We start from the raw sequence: 18,379 nt of genomic DNA, 5'->3' as shown, positions 1-18,379 counted from the left end.
CATCTCTCTGTCAGACTGAGAACTAAACTTTTATTTTCCCAGCCGTTAGTTATATTTAAGTCCTAACTCTTTCTGAGAAGTTGGTAATAAATACTTGAATGGGAAGAAATATTTTATGAACATATACATTAGTCTTGCAAGGAAGGCTTATAAGATGTGGAGCCTATAATGCACACACACAAATAATTGGTGTGGGAAATTCTGTAGCTTGATGCTTGAACTGTGAAACAGTTGCTTTTACAAAATTGAGAGCTGCAGACTACAATTAACTGTCATTAATTTCCTTGAATAGAAATATGTTCCATTTACTGTACAATCAGGAGCCAGGCTTGAATGAGTTTAAATAGATGAAATCTAAATTATACTGACGGTCCATTAAACACTAGCAGAAAAACCGTAAAGAAAATGGATTCACTATGATACCAGTTTATAATAAAATCATTTGCCAAATAAGAATTATAGTCCAGGCATTGTGAATTCTCCTGTGTATTTCCAGTGAGCACTGCAAATTGGTTGAGCCATTTATTGTGAAGCACAGGCTCCCAGCGCATTGTTTTCTGAGTAGGAGCCAGCAGTGTTGCTTGAAATCTGCTCTGCAGGACATGACACCAGATCAGACTAGCGATTTGTTTGTTGTCAGCCATGTGGGGCGAGAGGAGCCTTCACTCCAGCCCACCACTGCTTGTTTCTTCCTGTGATTACTGGGCAGAGTGTTCCTACAAGTGTTTGAACTCTATCTGCGTTGGTTTCCTAAATGTACATATTTCAGCCGTGTTCCAGTTTGTAATCTTTGCCGTGGGGACCTGTTGTTATTTTCATTAGCAATCAGTCATCCTCTCCTAAATAGCAAATTTATAGCAGAATTCAGTTGTTCGATAGGATCCACTGATTTGAGGGTGGGGTTGTCACCCACCTTCTCAGGCACTAAAAAGGTAGGTACAGTGTGGCAGCAGGAGTGAGAGTGGGCTTGAAATCCGCCTCCTCCATGTCTCTGGCGCCCTCACTAACACACTTTGCTTCCATGGGGCAGGTGCCACTGCTGATTTTTAAAGGTAGATCCTCCTCTCCCCGCTAGATTCTGTGTGTTCTCTTACGGCACAAAAGCTCTGCACAAACACAGTCGTTAGAAACTGTAAGAGAGATCCATATCACTTAACCGGAGTTTGGGTGTTAAGCTGCCTAGGTCTTTTTCACAATTGGGATTCAGTGTGGATCACAAGGAGGGCTTTTTAAGGAACGTTTGCAGAAGGAAATGGTGATAAGAGTGCTTCAGACGCTCTTTGCTTGAGTAAGAGTGTTACCCTAGGGCCAGTCCTCAGAGCTTCAGAGTAACTGGTAAGATTGCTGCTGCGGGCGGCATGATCTTGCTTTCTCTTGTTTTACGGAGTTTTCAGTTTTCAAGCCCATGTAGCGTATGATGGATTTGGGGGGGGGGGGAGTGTGGTGGGCGGGGTCTTGCTGCAGCAGTTATTCCAAAACCTCAGCATCACTTCTTCAAGTTAGAAAGATGATTGTTTTGGATCAGTCTTTAAGCTTTGGATGTTCTAGACGATTTTCTGACGTCTAGAGGAGGAAATGAAAAGTGGGAAATTGGAACAGAGTCTCTTTTAGTTATGACCCGCTCCCCCCACCTCCCAGCTGTCTTTTCTCATCATCTAATTTCCTATTAGCAGTGAGGATAATGACAGATGGATATTTGCTAGAAGTATATGGTCTTCTGATTTTGGATAAAAGCCGGTGTTAGCTTTGTAGTGCTAGTTGGGAACCTGTAGACATTGGAATACATGGAATTTAATTTTCATGAAGTTTAAAAAGGAAGGGACCAAGGATGTGTTACTTGAGATCTTTTTTCCACTGAGTTTAGAATCTTTACGATGTTGCAGGTCAATTTTGGTGACTGTTTTCAGGGTCTGAACATAGGATAAAGGTAAACACTTGAGAGGATTTCACTTACTGAGGTTCTGTTTTCCCAGTTTTTGTTTCCTTTTCTCTTTTTAGTTCTCCACTGTTCCCAGATGATGTGTCCCTTGCACACTGAAGAATCTGGTAGAAAACTAAAAAGACATTCCTGCAGTTATTTCTTAAAGAAATATTCATTAGAAAATAGCATCCTTTATGTTCATACTGATGGAGCAGAACAACATTCTTTTTTTAATAATTTTTAAAAATCTTTCTTTTGAGAGACAGAGACAGAGACAAAGTGTGTGAGCGGGGGAGGGGCACAGGGAGAGGGAGACACAGAATCCGAAGCAGCCTCCAGGTCCGAGCTGCCAGCACAGAACCCAACGTGGGGCCCAAACTCACGAAACACGAGACCATGACCTGAGCCGAAGTCGGACGCTCAACCGACTGAGCCCCCCAGGTGCCCTGAGCAGAACAACATTCTTATGAGGATCTCATAGAACTTCTTTTGTGTTTTTGTTCAGGTCATTTGTTCCTTGTGTAATTTTTGAGTATTTATTCTGGAATGTAGTGTATTGTTAGATACAGAGTGGGGAATGGTGATGGATTTGACTGTCGTACGGATGGGGAGGCTGCTGAAGCGGTGAGAGGGGCTCCTCCATCGGAGGCCACGCTCTGTGGGTTGGGATTTCAGTGTTGTTTCTCGCATGCGCGTAGAGCTGCATTACCCTTCTGTATGTTGGGCATTTGGGAACACCCGTATTAACTACTGAGATACTTGCAGACTTTTGATTCTATCACAATAGACCAGTCGGCTGCTACCTCACTGAATGGTTCAGTGTCTGGGTGGAGGAATCCTGTGTAAGAGAAATGGAACATGGAAGAACAGAGCAGTCCTGAGAGTGTACCTCCTTGTCCACCACTGTGTCACCCAGCTGGGTCTCTGGGAAATTTATTTGTGAGATAGTCTGTTTATGCATGCCTCCCCCCCCTTTTTTTAAACAGGTAGAAGATTTTCCATTGGAAATTATATTGGAGTTCCTTGCGAAGGAACGAGAAGGTATTTCAAAGATTAAAAAGCAGAAACACATTAACAGGAGGGAAATTCTTTAAAGGACAGAGCACCGTGGCCAAGCACTGCCTGTGCATTGTGACCCCAGCTTTAATGCTGGGCTCACAGTGCTGCTTGCCCAATCAGTTGGTGAAGGAGAGTGTCCACTGTGCTCTGGGAGGAGGCTGTCAGGAAGGACGCTGACAGGTTCTTTGTGTTTCGGGATGACAAACTGCCTGATGCTTCAGGCTGTGGTTTTTACCCTTGAGAGGACCATGCTCTTGCTCTATTTACATAAACCTGCTGATTTGCTGAGGGTTGTTGAAAGCAGAGAGGGCTTTCTTTGCCTTGAGAATCTGCCTTCATGTTTTGGCTGACTTCCTTCCCCAGCTTAGCAAATGCTCTGTTGTTTGCAGATGGCACAATAGATTCTTGGACACAGAGCTTTGTCGAGGTTGTGAGAAATAGCCAAAAACGCCCCTGTTCAGTATCATTGCATAGATCATGGATGCAGGATTGAGGTCACTCAATTGTGTGATCCATTCCCTGGCAGAGGCTTGGTGTTAAGAGAGCAAGCCTCAACCTAGACCCGTGGTTTTATTTCAGACACCCCTGGTAGAGGAAAAAAAATTAGTTATCATGTATTGTTTGGAATAATTGATACCGATGGTAATGGCCTCACTCATTTTTCTGGCCTATTTCAGGCTTGCTGATTTTAAGATTAAAAAAATATATATTTGCCCTGCAGCACCCGTTTACTCAATCTGGTAAACACGCATTTTCGTATGGATAATTTTGAAAATGTGCATTATGCACTTAATGGATTGCATCAGCTTTGCTCAGGTTTTTCAGAACTGCTAGCTTTGTGATAAAAAAAAAAGAGAACAGTTTCTTTCTTTCTTCATTTTTCTTTTCTCCTTTTCTCTTTACTTTCTTTCCTTCCTTCTAAGAAAAAAGGTGTCTGTAGTACATGTGTTGGCCATGGGAGATTTTCAGGTTGAGGCTCATTGACCCTACTGACAGAAACCAATTTTATCACTTCAGACAATCTATGCACTTATAAACTGCATGAAGATTCTTGGCAAATCATTTTGGCTTTAAAAGATTACTGGGCATATATTCCAACTGAGATTTTTTTTTTTTTTTAATTTTTTTTTCAACGTTTATTTATTTTTGGGACAGAGAGAGACAGAGCATGAACGGGGGAGGGGCAGAGAGAGAAGGAGACACAGAATCGGAAACAGGCTCCAGGCTCTGAGCCATCAGCCCAGAGCCCGACGCGGGGCTCGAACTCACGGACCGCGAGATCGTGACCTGGCTGAAGTCGGACACTTAACCGACTGCGCCACCCAGGCGCCCCCCAACTGAGATTTTAACATTGCTCTTTACTTATGTTCTCATCTTTCCCTTGCCAAATAAACCACTTTATTTTTGTGCTCACTAAAAACATCTATATAAAGTTATTTTCTTAAATAGTTGCTTAATTAATGAGACAAGAGAGAAATATTTTTTTATTATGAGTATTTGGCCTCATTTAACCTTGTTTTGAAAATCATTAAGGTAACACTAAGTAGTTTATTTTTCCCTGTGAGACTTGAATTCCAAATTGTTCCTTAGGATGTGTTCTCTTTTAGTTGGACCATCCTAATTTTTATGAGAGGGTGATGAAGAAAAATTTGACTCTACGATAATTTCTCATGCTTTTACTTTTATAATGAATTTAAAAAGTCAGGTTAAAACAGTGTATTTTTTTTTTCCATTTTCTGTGGCAAGTTAGACATGGTAAAAAAGTTTATATTACCCTTGATCTTAGTGATTCTGTGTTTTACGATTACTTAAATAAAAGACTTTAAAAATTTTGTTATTTAATTATGAAGTGAGCTTATCTTTTTCATGTATAAGTTTCCAAATACTGATAGAGATCACTGGATACAGTGACCTGTTTTATAGATGATTAGTCCTGTGCATTGGAATCTCCTATATGGATTTAGATGAATTTGGGTTGACATGGTAGCTTTTTAAACAGAAAGAGGTGACTTTTTATCTATTAATAAGGTATTAATAAGTAGATGTAGTAATTCCATGTGTCAGGTTTAAGAATCTTTCTCACTCGGCCTTGTTCCTAATGGCGGCATTCCTTGGGCCAAGGGGTGTGAGTCGGCCTCCAGGACTGCCAAAATCTTGTTAAGGGCAGGGTTATCAGGGGCCATCCTCGACATCCCAGTTTATTCCTTTCCTCCCTTCTCTAAGAGAGTTACATCCAGGAATATTTACAGATAATCATTTTCCTGAATGTAACTTTGCAGTGAGAAATGAAAGATTATAGATTCTCTTTCCTTTTCTGGAAAGCTTTTTTTGTATACAAGTTAATAGCTACTTTAAGTCTCAGAGTTAGAGGGTTTATAGTTACAGTGATTCTGTTGATTATGGAAAGTATACAAAAAGCTTTTTTTAAGAAGGGAGGTGTTGCCATTTCTTTACAGAGGAGCCTCATGAGAATTGACTGCCTGGGGAACGAACTCATTTTAAAGTAGGTGCTGGGGACATGAAGGAGTGAAGAGAATTTGGCATGGACAGAGTAATGGAGTTTTGGATACTATAGCCCAGTGGAGGTTGAGATGTAGTGTAGGACCAAAGCATCATATGCAGCATGTGTTTTTGTCCAATGAACTTTAAGAAAGTGGAAGTCATTAGGTAGGAGGTAACCCATTTGTTCTGAAGTCAGTGAATATAGTTAGGTGTGACAGTGTTAAGAGATACAGAAGACAAGGCTTTTCCGTAGGAGGTGGGTGAAAGGAAGAGAGGGCCTGTAGACTAATTTGTGTTCAGGTTGAGTGAGACAGATACATAATAGGTATCTAGAGACTTGAAATACTGGTACTTGGTACAACAGGAATTGGACACAGAAATTAAGATCCTTGGGTTGTTCCAAAATTGTTCAAGTGCAGTGTTTTTAATCTAGGAAACGTTTTTACTTGAATACCAAATTAGGGGTAGTGAGACAAACATCTGCCGAAGTGGGAAGAGTTCTCTTGTTTCTTAAGATGATTGGCATGTTAAATGGACGTTGCCTGAATATTGAGCAGAGTTATCTAGCATCCTGGACCCTGGAATAACAGAGAAAGTTCAGTCAACAGATTATTCCTGAGCTACTGTTGTACTTGAATTGAGGGATTGAATCTTTGTTGTTGAGTCTACATCCGAATAAAGAAATCAGTTTGGGACGTTCTGGATGCCTAGATGATTGGCATTCAGATTTCATTTTCTGGATTGACTGGGCTACAAGAATCCTGATGTCTTTCAGGAAGTTTCTTTTTTTTTTGGAAGGAAGTGTTATTGGTGAGGGCTTTCTTCATGATCCACCTCTTACTGGGTCAGCTAGTGCTTGTGGTGGTACTGGACTGTCCACTGGATGGATGACTCCAGATTTCTGCTCCTTTTCTTGTTCTTGACTCCGCGTGTGTGAAATAAGGCAGTAGAGGAATCTGCTTGTATTCTCAAGCATCTCAGTTATTTCAAGATACACTCACTGGGAAGGATCATGAGGAAGGATAAAACAAGTGGCATTTTGAATGTGGGTATCATGGTCGTTATCCCTAGAAAATTTGATGGACTGCAGATGCCTTTACTTCTTAGTAAATAATACATAGAGATTCCTATTCTAAGCTTTATGATGATCTTGGGTTGTCATGTGGAGAGTTAGTTAAAGTCCCTTTATAGCTACTGCTTCCCTTAAAATCATTGCTTCCTTAAAAAAAAATGTATCTTAACCTGCCATTTTAAAGATTTTAAACCAGCCCTTTAGAGGCCAGCTATCGAGAGCATCAGAAATAATTGCCCAACCATTGCCGTGTCAAATATAATTTAAGAAAGCACACTCTTATTCCCTTGAGAAAAGTGTGGTTTGGTTTACTACATCCCATCTGATTTGCGGCCTTCTTTTTCTTTATAATTAGAAACCAAAATGTGTTTAGGTTACAATTTAATAATAGTAAGTTACCCACAACAGGTTACATTTCTTCTTTCTGTTTTCTTGGTTTAGGCGAAAAGGTCATTGTAATGGCATGTTGAAGCTAGTCTTCTTCACATGTTTCATTTATTTCCTCACAAATTATTTGCTAAAAATAAAGTAGCCCCTGGCAAAGCCATTCCTCTTTCTGAAGACATGGGAGCATCTATCTGAGTAAGACATTCACAATTTTGTCTTGTGTAGCTGTGAGCAAGTAATTCCCCTGATTGAAGTGTTTCTGTCAAAATATGGTTGATCCCACGAGATTTCCTTCTCCCTCTTCTTCAGGTACCCCGGAAGCAATAATTGAGGCTTTATCACGTTCTTTTAAATGATCAGAAAAGTGGTCAATAAGGACCTCAAGTCAAGGGCTGTTTTCCTCCAGCTTACAGTTATTTGTAATTTACAATTCATCTTTGAAAATTTTTTTCCTATAAAAGAGATGTGCTTTGTCATTTGTTTATTTATGCGGTGGCTTTATGGGCCCTGTCTTTGTTCCCTTAAAGGTAAATGCCATTGTTTTAAATTTTCTTTTTCTTTTAAAGACTGTGTGTATATCGAGAGTCGGAGGCCAAACACGCCGTATTTCATCTGTAGCATTCAAGACTTCAAACTGGTAAGCATTTTTAATGTCTGTTGCTTCTGCTCTGTACCTTCCTTCTCTTTCCAGTTCCATGGATTGCTTCTTCCTGGTTACTGACTTGATAACCAGTTCACCTCTGAGTGCTAATTGCCTGGCTGCTGTAGCACACATGTAAGGCAGTTAGTGGTTTTATCCGTTTGCTTTTGTAACACTTACTGTTATAAAGCTTGTCCTGTGAACAACGTTTCCAAAGTTTTCATTTCTTTGGTAGCTGTTTTGGCCATAATTTCAGAGATTTTCTTGAGTTTCTGAAGCCGTGTGTTTCTTCTCAGCCATTGTGAAGAACCTGAAGTAAATATGGGAATTAGTGGTGAGTTGGAAAAAAAGAATACAAATGGGCCAGAGAGTAGTTTTTGGCGATGACTGTCTTTTACCTAGATATTTTGAGTGTATCTTGGGGTTGCCTGGTGTTGGAGGTTGGGGGAAGGAAGTCTGGTTTGGGGATGTATAGAGCTATAGTACTTCCCACTGCCAACCTGCCCAGTTTTAGAGGTGCTGGTATTGCCCGGTAGGTAGGCAGATCTCTGGGTTGTAGACTGGTGGTTCCCAGCCTTGGGGCTCTGGATCCCTGGATCTCAGCAGAGATTTAACAGAGGTCTGCAAGTAAACATTTTCAGTTTAAAATATGCCTCCCATGTGTTTGTGCAACTACTTCTCAAATATATTCATATGCTGGTGTGATTTTAAAGTGAAAAAATTCACTTTATTTACAGACAATACACAGTTAAGAATCAGCTTATTATGTGTTTTCCTCAAACATGGTATGCGAAATACCATCAGAGTACTGTCATTTGGGGGATCTTTTGAAACATCACAAAGGTGTCCTTGTACTTGAAGGTTGTGAACCCTGTCTGCCTGCTTAGATACAGGGAAATCCTGATTCTTTAGTTGTGTACAGGTATGTATCCGTATCTGTGAATGCTCTCATTTCCAAAACCCTTTGTAGCTTGACAGCATTTGTGTTCTGACGCTCTGTATGTGGTATGTGATACTTCAGTCTAAAGAAAGGTAATGTAGTCTGAAGAGGTCTTTAACTCTGCGTCTCCTTTGTTTCTTTTTATCATTTTTAATGACCCCAACTACCCAATTAGTGTATTCCAACTTAGCTAGTTAAAAAATTGCATGCCATTTAATTTTCCTTATTAAAGTTTTGTTGCATAAGTAACACATGCTTACTGTTTTAAAAAAGTCAAATGTGCCATTTGCTTCTGTGACTTATTTATTCTTGGTAGGCTGCTTTTAATTTCCCTGCTAGTGTTACAAGGAGGCCTTGCAGTTTAGTTTTGTAAATCACTTTCTATTCAAATTTTACATCAGTATGAAGTTTTAACATTTTTAGAGGTCTTTGCTATTTCTTACATATTTCCTCCCAAAGATTTCTTTTGCAGATGCTGCACTGATATCTGAAAATCGGGGCAGTGGTCTTGTTTCCTGATGAGCTTTCTTTTGCTTGTGGCTACTGCTCCTGTTCTGTTTCTGCTTATTGTCTTTGTGGGTGATTTTTTAATTTCAATTTAATTTAATTTAATTTTTTATGATTTTTTTTTTTTACCACCAAATGTAGTACCAGTGCACCATGGAAAAGATAATAGTCGTGAAATAAAGTTACAAACGTTTTTTTGCTTGTTTGTTGTTTCTTTTTTAAACCTATTAGATTCAGAGCCCTTTTTGTCTAATTTTAGCACATTAGCAGGTGCCTTCATGTTTGAACAGCGTCTCTTATGAAATGCTGATTACAGTGTGATAGTTGCTGTTTGGGGCAGAGGTTCCTGCTGAGTTACAGTAATTGCTCAGGGTATTAACAGCAATAAAAGCTGAAGCTTCTGTTGTCAGTATTGGTCTGGTACACACATTAAAGCCGTCTGCAAAAACAGTGTGGGGAGTGGGCACGGTGTGTGAGTTGCACACTGCTACGTCGCGTGTTTTTGTCTGAGTTCTATATTCAGCACATACGTGTGGTTGTTGTGTAAGAATAACAGAGATGGTGAAATACTGACTCCTAGAAAGAATGCAGTTATTGTCTGGATATCCACTTTCTTCTTTCCTTGGTTTGCATTTCTGCTTATGAAAAGATAAGTTAATAGATGAGAATAATCATAGATTTTTTTTTCCTTCAGCTTACCCAGGCTTTTAAGGGGAAAAGATGAACAGAAGGAAATATGCTTTGTTTCTCTTCAAGATTTTAAAAAGAAGAAATTGGAGTTGGTTTTGCCCACAGCAGATACCGTGCATGGCAAGAGGAGCGACGAAGACAGAAACCCAACAGCTTTGAAATGTTGTTGATTAATTATGTATTTTATCTTTTTAAGCTTTTTTGGTTTGGGGTTGTAACTGAGAGATGTGTTCTTTGTTTACAGCCATTAATTAGAATTAACCGTTTTACTGTGGTGAGTTTTTGAGCATATGGTATATTTGAGACTGTGAGAAGAACTGGGCAGATGCCCTTTGTGGAACACATTAAGTAAGACTACAGTCCTTAGCAGCAGTTAAGGAATTGAGAGGTGGGCCTAAGGAAACCTCTATGACCAGTCACCAAAACTAGCGTGATGCCAGTTAGTCGAACTGAGAACCCTGGGTAACATTTCAGGAACTAGTTCTGTGAGAGATAAGAAGGGTCTTTGCATTTTCTGTGGGGACCTGGGCTGTCCCCTGGGCTCTGCCACTACATCCCGTGCAGTCGGAGTCCACGATAAGAAGGTAGTTGTCTCTGTGTGCAGGATTCCATTACACCTGGCCAAGTGTTCAACAGTGTCCCCGTTCACTCTCAAAGGGGTCCTTGTTTTAGATGATAGTTTACGCGGCCGTCTTGCCTGGGGGGATGGGATCCGCGGCTTCCTCTTAGTTCGCGAGCAACCATCAAAACGCAAAGGGCCACTCCCGTACTATATTGGTCCACCCGTTTAGACCCCGCACTTTCACGGGGTACGTGGAAGCTGTGATGGTGCAAAGTGATCGAGTTCCCAGCAGAACTGAGGGCACTTTTGAAAGGAGCACTTTTAAGGGAAGCACATTATGTGTTGTGTTAGGAAGCTTTCGTCCTCGTAGGGAGCGTTAATGTGATTGGGCTTCTTTGCACACGAGGAGACCAGCCTGGCTTTGTTTGACTACGACGACGACGAAGGGATCCGTGGAACAAGTAGTCAAAGCAGGGGCGCGAGAGACAGGAGAGGCGAGGTGGAGTGAGGGACGGTGCGTGCTTCGAAGTAGGAATAGGAAGGATCCTCAGTTAAATAAGGCAGCTGGGCACCTTGGGCTTCCGAGCGAAATGAGGCAGCTGGCAAAATCTTTAGCTCTTTGAAAGAATGGTAATATGGAACCGGCAGTCTGCGATCTTCGCGGCCTTGCTTGAAAAGATTAACCGAGAGACTGAAGGAGTCAGCTGAGGGGCCGACGGGAAAGGACGACTCGAGAAACGCCTCAGTGCCCACAGAGAGGGCTGGCAGGCACAGACAGGTTGCAGGCCTGGGGAGGCCGGGAGACCTGGGGAGGCCGGAAGCCAGGAAGAGTGGGGACCGGAGCAGCTGCACCGGAGAGCGGTGGGCGGCGACAGGGCGAGAGCACGCCCTCTTGCCCCGCCCGGAGGTCCGCCCCTCTGCCCCAATGTGCCCAGGCTTCCTCAGGCCGCCGGTTCGGGTCCTTGTTCGGTGTCCTTGTTTCTGCTCCCCAAGGGCCTGTTTTCTCGGCCAGCCTGAGTGGCTCTCCGCTCGCAGCCGAAAGAGCCTGGCATAACATCTCCAGCGCTCTCTTCTGCCGCGCTGACTTAGTTCGCTTCCAGAGTTCTGTTCCCGGATGAGCCAAGATCACCAAGGAGTTACATCCCCGAGTGCGGTGAGGGAGTGTTTCCGCTAATCAGGAAGGCCTTTAAAAAGCCTCCTTGCTGTGCTTTGTTGGGCGCGGCTCCTGGAGGAGACGGAAGCCTGTAGGACAAAGTGCCTTCCCTCAGTGGCCTTAGTTTCTGATTGGACAGACAAGTGCGGCATTACGGGGTGTCAGTCCTCAGAGAGAACGCTCTCCGTAGGATTAATGTGGAGGAAGCCATTCACTTTTTGTCCCCAGAGAAAGATTTCTTTCTTGCTTTTACTAAAAAACAATAAAATTCCATTTTTTATAGAAATCCAGGCCGTCAGCATAATAGAGTTGATTTGCTATCGTAAATCCTGAAAATGCTTAGCGAGATCATTTAGATTAGTAATTTTCATTCAGTAGAACACTGAGGACTACCTTGTCTGGCTCTGATGGTACTACTTTGTACCTGAGTCTTCGTTCACAGATAAGTCATGGAACCCAGTCCTTCAATATTCTACGCGGACGTTCTGTGTGGATGGATTCCTAATGAGCTTTTATCATTCCTACGTTAGAAAAAAAAGGATTTTGGTCTCCTAGAGTTAAATAATTATCGGTTCTTCAGCTGTTGCACGAAATGATTTTCCGGGTTGGACATGTAATTATTTCAAATATTATTTTGAGCAAATACCAGTGATTGATTCCTTTGGTGCCTGTTTGGTTTATTAGAAGTTGAAAGTTGTCATTAAAATTAAACCTGGTGTAGAGATTCCTTCCAGTTGGGGGAATGTCATTAGGGATATTATGGTATTTTGGTCAACTGTTTAGGGCTCAGTGACTTGTTACGGCTCCGCATGGACGAGTGTGCTTTTGTGGCCTTTCGTCCCTGACGGCACGCGTTCTGAGTGCTGGTTGTGAGTGTGGAGGAGCTGAGGCTGCACGCCACATCTCCGTTACTGCTTTCTCTTTGTTTCATTGCCAAGTGTGAGCAGCCCGGGGGAGGAACATTCGGAATTACTTCTTCCTGGTCGGTGTCTGTAAAGAACCGTACCCCCAAAGTTGATTGCACAGTACAGCAGAGAGGGGCTGTGGAGACAGGAGCTTCGGCTCAGCTTCCACTCCCCATTGTGTTGCCCGCTCGCCACCAAATCAAGTTTCCCAGAAGTAGATTAAAAGCAAGGAGCTGCTTTTCCGTCATTACGGTGAAAATTTAACTGGGGATAAGTAATTTTATCTTTTCATTTCTTGTTAGGGACCTTGACATAGATGATGCTGGGGGATACAGGACCCCTCGTTACCGTGCACTCTGTGCATACACCTGTGTGTATACACCGTGAGCTCGTTTTCACTTAGGCACCACATGCCGCAGTTGTTTATTCCCATCTCGGCTGCCGTGCTCGCTCAGCATAGAATGTATGGTGTGTAGACGTTTGGGAAATGGGCATTCGTTTTGATACTAGGTAAATCTCGTATCAGAAACTTTCCTGGGAATGGGATAGGAGGACTGCATTAGTGTGAGTGTGGCTAATGCAGAACATGTGGTGTCACCCAGGGACCGAGACGAGGGACGGTAGCGTGCATGTGTCCGAGCTTGACTTTGACATCAGCTGGTCTGTTCCTGAGTTGCTGTCTTTCATGACCTTGGGCAAGATGCTCAGCCCTCCTAACTTTGTTTTATTTACCCGTGTAGTTGGGGTATAAAGCACCTACCTGGCAGGGACGTTGTTTTTCGATTAAAATAGAGCCTGCAAAGTGGATGCAGGGTGCTGGGGCCAGGGGAGGACGTGGTAGGGATATGGTGTTTCATTGGTACTCTGTGTCCAAGCTTTGCAGGGGCAGACACCATGCCTGCTTTTATTCACTGATGTATTACTGTGTGCTTAGCATATTGCCCGGCCCATCCACAACAAATGTTTATTGAATGTTGCGTGAAGTTAACATTTCAGTGGGAAAAAACTCAGTGCATAAAGTTTTAGAAAAACGTTAGCAGTGATTTGATACAATGCATTAACTACAAACCCACCTTCTGTTTGTCAAACAAACCAGAGAGACGCATTTCTTTACTGTTAGTCTACAGCGCGTAGTATTTTGGTTAGCTTGTAGTGTTAGTACTTCAGATATTTAAATAATAAAAATCTATTCTTAAAAACTTAAACTCAGTTACTCATTTTCTTCAGGAGTTTACAGAGGGTTGCCAAAGTCATAACATTTTTAGGCATTATAATGTGTTTTGAATTTTCTGTATTACTGACTTTTAGCAAAGATAAATGAGGACTTAAGTCTGTAGGTAAACATTCCTGAGAAGGCTGGCTGATAGGAAAATGCCTTATGATGTAATGATTCAGTTCCGTGTCAAGTAGTGGTTTTTTTCTCTTTTTGGTAGCCGCTCAAGTTAGATTTCCAGAACTGAGTACTTCTTTCCATAGTTCCTTTTTCTCCTCTAGTTCATTCCCTAGGAAAAGTCAGTATCACCCATTTACATCTGTGTGACTTTGAGGTAGTGTTGGATAATGAAGTGAAATCCTTGAAATTCGTTATCGACTGTTTTTTAGTTTACAGGGTGAGGAATTAAGTATTATTTAGAGACATAATGGAGTGTGCAGCTGAAGTCATTCTCCCACAGGGCTCCTTTCTGCTACTTTAGTTGTCCTCACCTGTCTGGAGTGGGTGCTCCAGCATGACACCACTCTTAACACGGTGATTTCCACGTCCAGCAAAGGTGCACCCTATTGATTTGGTGCTCAAGTATTCTTCTGGAGACCACACCGTTTTTCTCCCTTCGTTTACAGTACAGGCCATGGTTGCTTAGTTGCTATCTATAAGCATTATGATAAACTGTAATGGGTCATTAAGCTTGCTCCATGCTATTTGTTTGGAGTAGGCCACCAATAATAAAAAATATATGCACAGAGACTGTATGTCCTTTTCACATGTAAATGTGACGTTTATAATTTAATCCTTTAAGAAGCAAGAGGGGGATGAAATCCTTAGCCCCAAGTTTAACGGACAAAATATGTCAGGTGTCCCCCCCCCCCCCGCCAGTTATGGAGCAGTCATGTTGCAAGTTATTTTGAATCACTACAGCCTTTTTCCCTGATACGAATGTCAACCTATAAATGGTGGGGCTGATATTCACATAAATGAAAATCAAAATGAGGCTTTGGGAATAATACTCTCATAGCATCTTATTGGCCCCATTTACCCAGCTTCTCAGCAGGCTGTTTTCACTCATGACTGACAGTCATTGTAGGCCACGTGGGATTTAAAGTTTTAATGGTTCACTATTACTGTGAAGTTGGGTAATTCATTTTTCTCCTGGTTTATTTGGATTTTAGGACTAGGAAACCACTGAAAGAATTTCGTTTAATTATACTGTTCCATAAAATATGTATCTAAAAATGTTTACTAAACCTGTTCTCTGGAGGTGAAATGTTTTTAATGCGAAAAACCCTAGGTATTCTTACCTTTCTAAAAAAGGAGCTTAAGAAAGTTTGAGACAACTTCATATTTGCAGAGGGCTGCTTTGCAAGAATATTGGCAAAGTCTTATTCATATTCTTGATATCTTAGAATTGGAAATTGATAATTTGTGTGTACCTGTGGATGTTTGTGATTAAGGACTAACTTGAAATAGTCCAAGTAAAACCCACCAGAAGAACCAAAAGAAAATGAGGGAAACAGATACCTGTTCATGTTTTCCAATTCATAAGTAAGAACAGTGCTTTGTTTTGAAATGTACTTTTTAATACTTAAAATGTTTTAATAATTATTTGAACTTTTGCATATTTAAAATAATGCCAAGGTGCTTTGAAATGCTTTACTAGGTGTCTTCTTTATTTAAAACTCTTGATGTGAATGAATAAGAATTTGAATGATCTGACTGATGAATTACTAGTGCAAAATATTCACCAGAAATTCATTTTTATTGGATGATTATGGTAAAAAAAAATACTGAGTATATTGTATATTGTAATGCACAGTTGGCTCTTTGATTTGGAATTTGTGGTGCTGGTATGGGGAGGAGGGAGGTGTGTGTGGAGCAGATCCTGCTGCTACCAACACTTGTTGTGATCGTGGGTTGTTCTTGAGGCAGTGGGAGTCAAGACTGACCACACAGGAAGTGTACTATGGGGTGCCCAGGATATACTCTAGAAGGTGATCTGCAGAGAAGGCAAAGAAAACCATCATGATAAAGACAGTCCCCACTATTAGCTTATTTTCTTGGGATTTGTGTTTTTGTCTTAAAAGAGACATAGAAAAATAAGTAGTTAACGGAACATGTTAAAATCTTGGATTATAGGAAGTTGTTAGTGATTCAGAAGGAATTAAATTTAAGAAAGCTCCCTAAAAATGCTTTAATATTAAAAAGTTTGCTTGTCTGTTATTTTAAAGCAACTTTAAGAACAGAGATTCTTCTATAAGTGTTTGGATCTTATGGAGTTTGTAGTTTATTTAAAAACCACGAAACTGGGCTGGTTAGTTTTTGGAAGTGTTATGTACTCTCCAGAATGTATAAAAAGGAAACATATTTGAACTGTTATCGAGGTATCTGTTTTGATACTTACAAGGACGGTGCTGGCTTTCAGAAGTTGCTCTCTAATCTGCTGCTGCTTTAAATGTTTGCACGGTGTAAAGGAAGACGTGTAGACACGTGGTACGCACCAGCGCTCGTTTCGCGCCTAAAAGAAATAGTGTCTTTCTTGAGCTTATGTTTTGTGCCTGTTCACATGGGCACTGGGAGAAAATTAAAACTCACTTTAAAGGTGTCTTTTTTCCCTCTGTTATTAAGCCTTTGTCTTTTGCCTTGCCTTTAGCTTTACAAAATTAAACTAGGACTTTGAGAAAATGGTAGGATCTTCCTTTGACCTCCTAATGCCTCAAATATTTCCTTATTAAGTACCTGTCTTGTGTCTCTAGGGTCTCGCATTAGAAACTCTTCTGAAAGCTCAGTTTGTCCACTTCTGGTTCATTTACGGCTGCGTTTATCTGACACCGTTGCGTTTTTGTTTTTATTCTAAGCAAAGCATGCCGTTGTCACCGTGTTTTGGCACTGTGTCACATCTTAACTTGGTTACTTGGGGGGCACACACCATACTGCTTTACAACAGGACCCAGATTAAAGTCTGGAGCCACAAGGCTCATATGTTTGTTCATGCTGAACTAAGGCAACGGCGCTGATGCAGAAAGGCTGATAACTTCGTGGTAGAACAAATTCTCTGAGAGGCCATCTGCTCAAGGGTGGTGCAGATAACCTGCTTGTGTGCTGCGTGCCCCCAGTAACCAGGGCTGGAGGGGACGTTGGGCATGCTAACTGAAAGCTCTTTTCTTTTTTAGGTCCACAACTCCCAGGCCTGCTGCAGATCTCCAACTCCTGCTTTGTGTGACCCCCCAGCATGCTCTCTGCCGGTGGCATCACAGCCACCACAACATCTTTCTGAAGCCGGGAGAGGGCCTGTAGGGGTAAGGAGAATCCCGTTTTTAAAAGCTATCAATATTTTATATCCCATAGGGTATAAAAGGAATATTACCTCCCTCCCCAGAGCCCCTTTAAAAATGTGCTGTATTGTATGTGTTTTTAAAGGAGTAACAAGTACATGCACAGAGGAAGCAAAATACGGGACTTGCCTTACCCCTCTAGGACAGTTCCAGAAGTCAGCGGGGTTTGGTGGTGTAGGGTATTGGGGCGCCAGCAGAGAGCATGCTGGGCTGTTGCAAGGAGCAGGAGCTGGCAATCAGCAGCGAGTATGGATGTTGGCAACTGAAATGGGGAAAAAAGGGGTAAGTTTGAGTCCAAGTGTGAAATGTGCACTTCCCCAGCATCGTGGGGACTTAGGGCCCACAAATCTAAACTATTTTGGATGCTGTCCTCTCGGGTGACATTTTGTCGAATATTGCTCAGAAGCAGCTAGGCTCTTCTGCGATGCCAGATCGAGAATTAAACCCTTTGAAAGGCTCGAGTTAGGGTGTAGCTACAGTGGACTCGGCTGTGCCCTGGTAATGTCTCCGTTACCTGGTGGTAATGACGTGTGTGTGAGGTGCAGCAGGATGAAGTGTCTGTGGTGCTTTGTCCCTAGAGCACGGGGCCTGGTGTTGGTGATCTGTGGGTTGTTTGTGTGTCCTGTATCTCCCCTCTTATGAAAGTTGTGTAAACACCTGTCTGCCTTTCTTTTGCCTTTATGAGGATTTAATGATAACGCTTTCCGGAAGACAGGTGTTTATTCTGATTGACTGCTGTTAATCACCAAAGAAGTTGAAGACCTGTCTTTTCTCTTGTTGTGCGTAATCTGACCGTGGGGCTCAAATGCATACTCAGAAAATAACACAAGATACCTGGCGCTGTATAATGAATTGCTCAGTTATAGTGTAGAATAATGGTATCTTGAAACTAGGAAAAGCGAGTGCTCCAAACGGGCTGTCCCACTTGGGGGAGTTTTGTGAAGACAGGCAGGTTTTGAGGAGCCGGGTTGGTTTTTGATACATCAGCAACATGTGGACAGGCAGACTGGAGGAGCCTTCCAGGTGTACGTGTCCACCTGTCCCTGTAAGCCACATAGGCGGTGAGCCTGGTGAGGCTGGGAGTTGAGAGAAGATGACCGCAGGACGTCGGGGAAGAGCACAGGTTAGTGGGTCGTGGGGGTGGAGGTGGCACATAACGCGGGGCCAGATCATAGAGCATGGCAGAGGTGAGACGAGGGCAGATTTTATGTGACACGTGGAGAGAAGCCTCTGTAGGCTTTTTTATTCCAGGCAAGCTGATTTGCAAATGCTTGCTTAAGAAGATGTATTGGGTATCCGGTGCATTCTGGCCAGACGGCAGAAGCTCCAGCTAGATGGTGAGGGCTGTCACCCATGTGTAAAGAGAAGAGGACTGGGACAGGGGAGCTAGGATATTAATTATCGTAACAAAACCAGGAGTAATCGTCACAACAGCAATGTCATGTGCAAATAGTTGCTGGTGTAATTTATCAAGAATTAGACCAGAAAAAAGGCTC

At 42.1% G+C, this 18,379-nt stretch overlaps 1 protein-coding gene across 1 annotated transcript in view; it reads left to right on the top strand.

Moving 5' to 3' along the window:
• The window catches only part of RERE (arginine-glutamic acid dipeptide repeats), a 424,733-nt gene that overhangs the window by 186,681 nt on the left and 219,673 nt on the right, over positions 1-18,379 (top strand). Inside the window, 2 exon segments of the mRNA XM_030325464.1 lie at positions 7,508-7,578; positions 16,722-16,847. Coding sequence (XP_030181324.1) covers positions 7,508-7,578; positions 16,722-16,847 — 197 coding nt within the window.

Source organism: Lynx canadensis, chromosome C1 (assembly GCF_007474595.2).
Source record: "Lynx canadensis isolate LIC74 chromosome C1, mLynCan4.pri.v2, whole genome shotgun sequence".
NCBI lineage: Eukaryota > Metazoa > Chordata > Mammalia > Carnivora > Felidae > Lynx > Lynx canadensis.
Note: the sequence above shows the minus strand (reverse complement) of the source record. Positions and strands in the feature narration are given on the sequence as shown.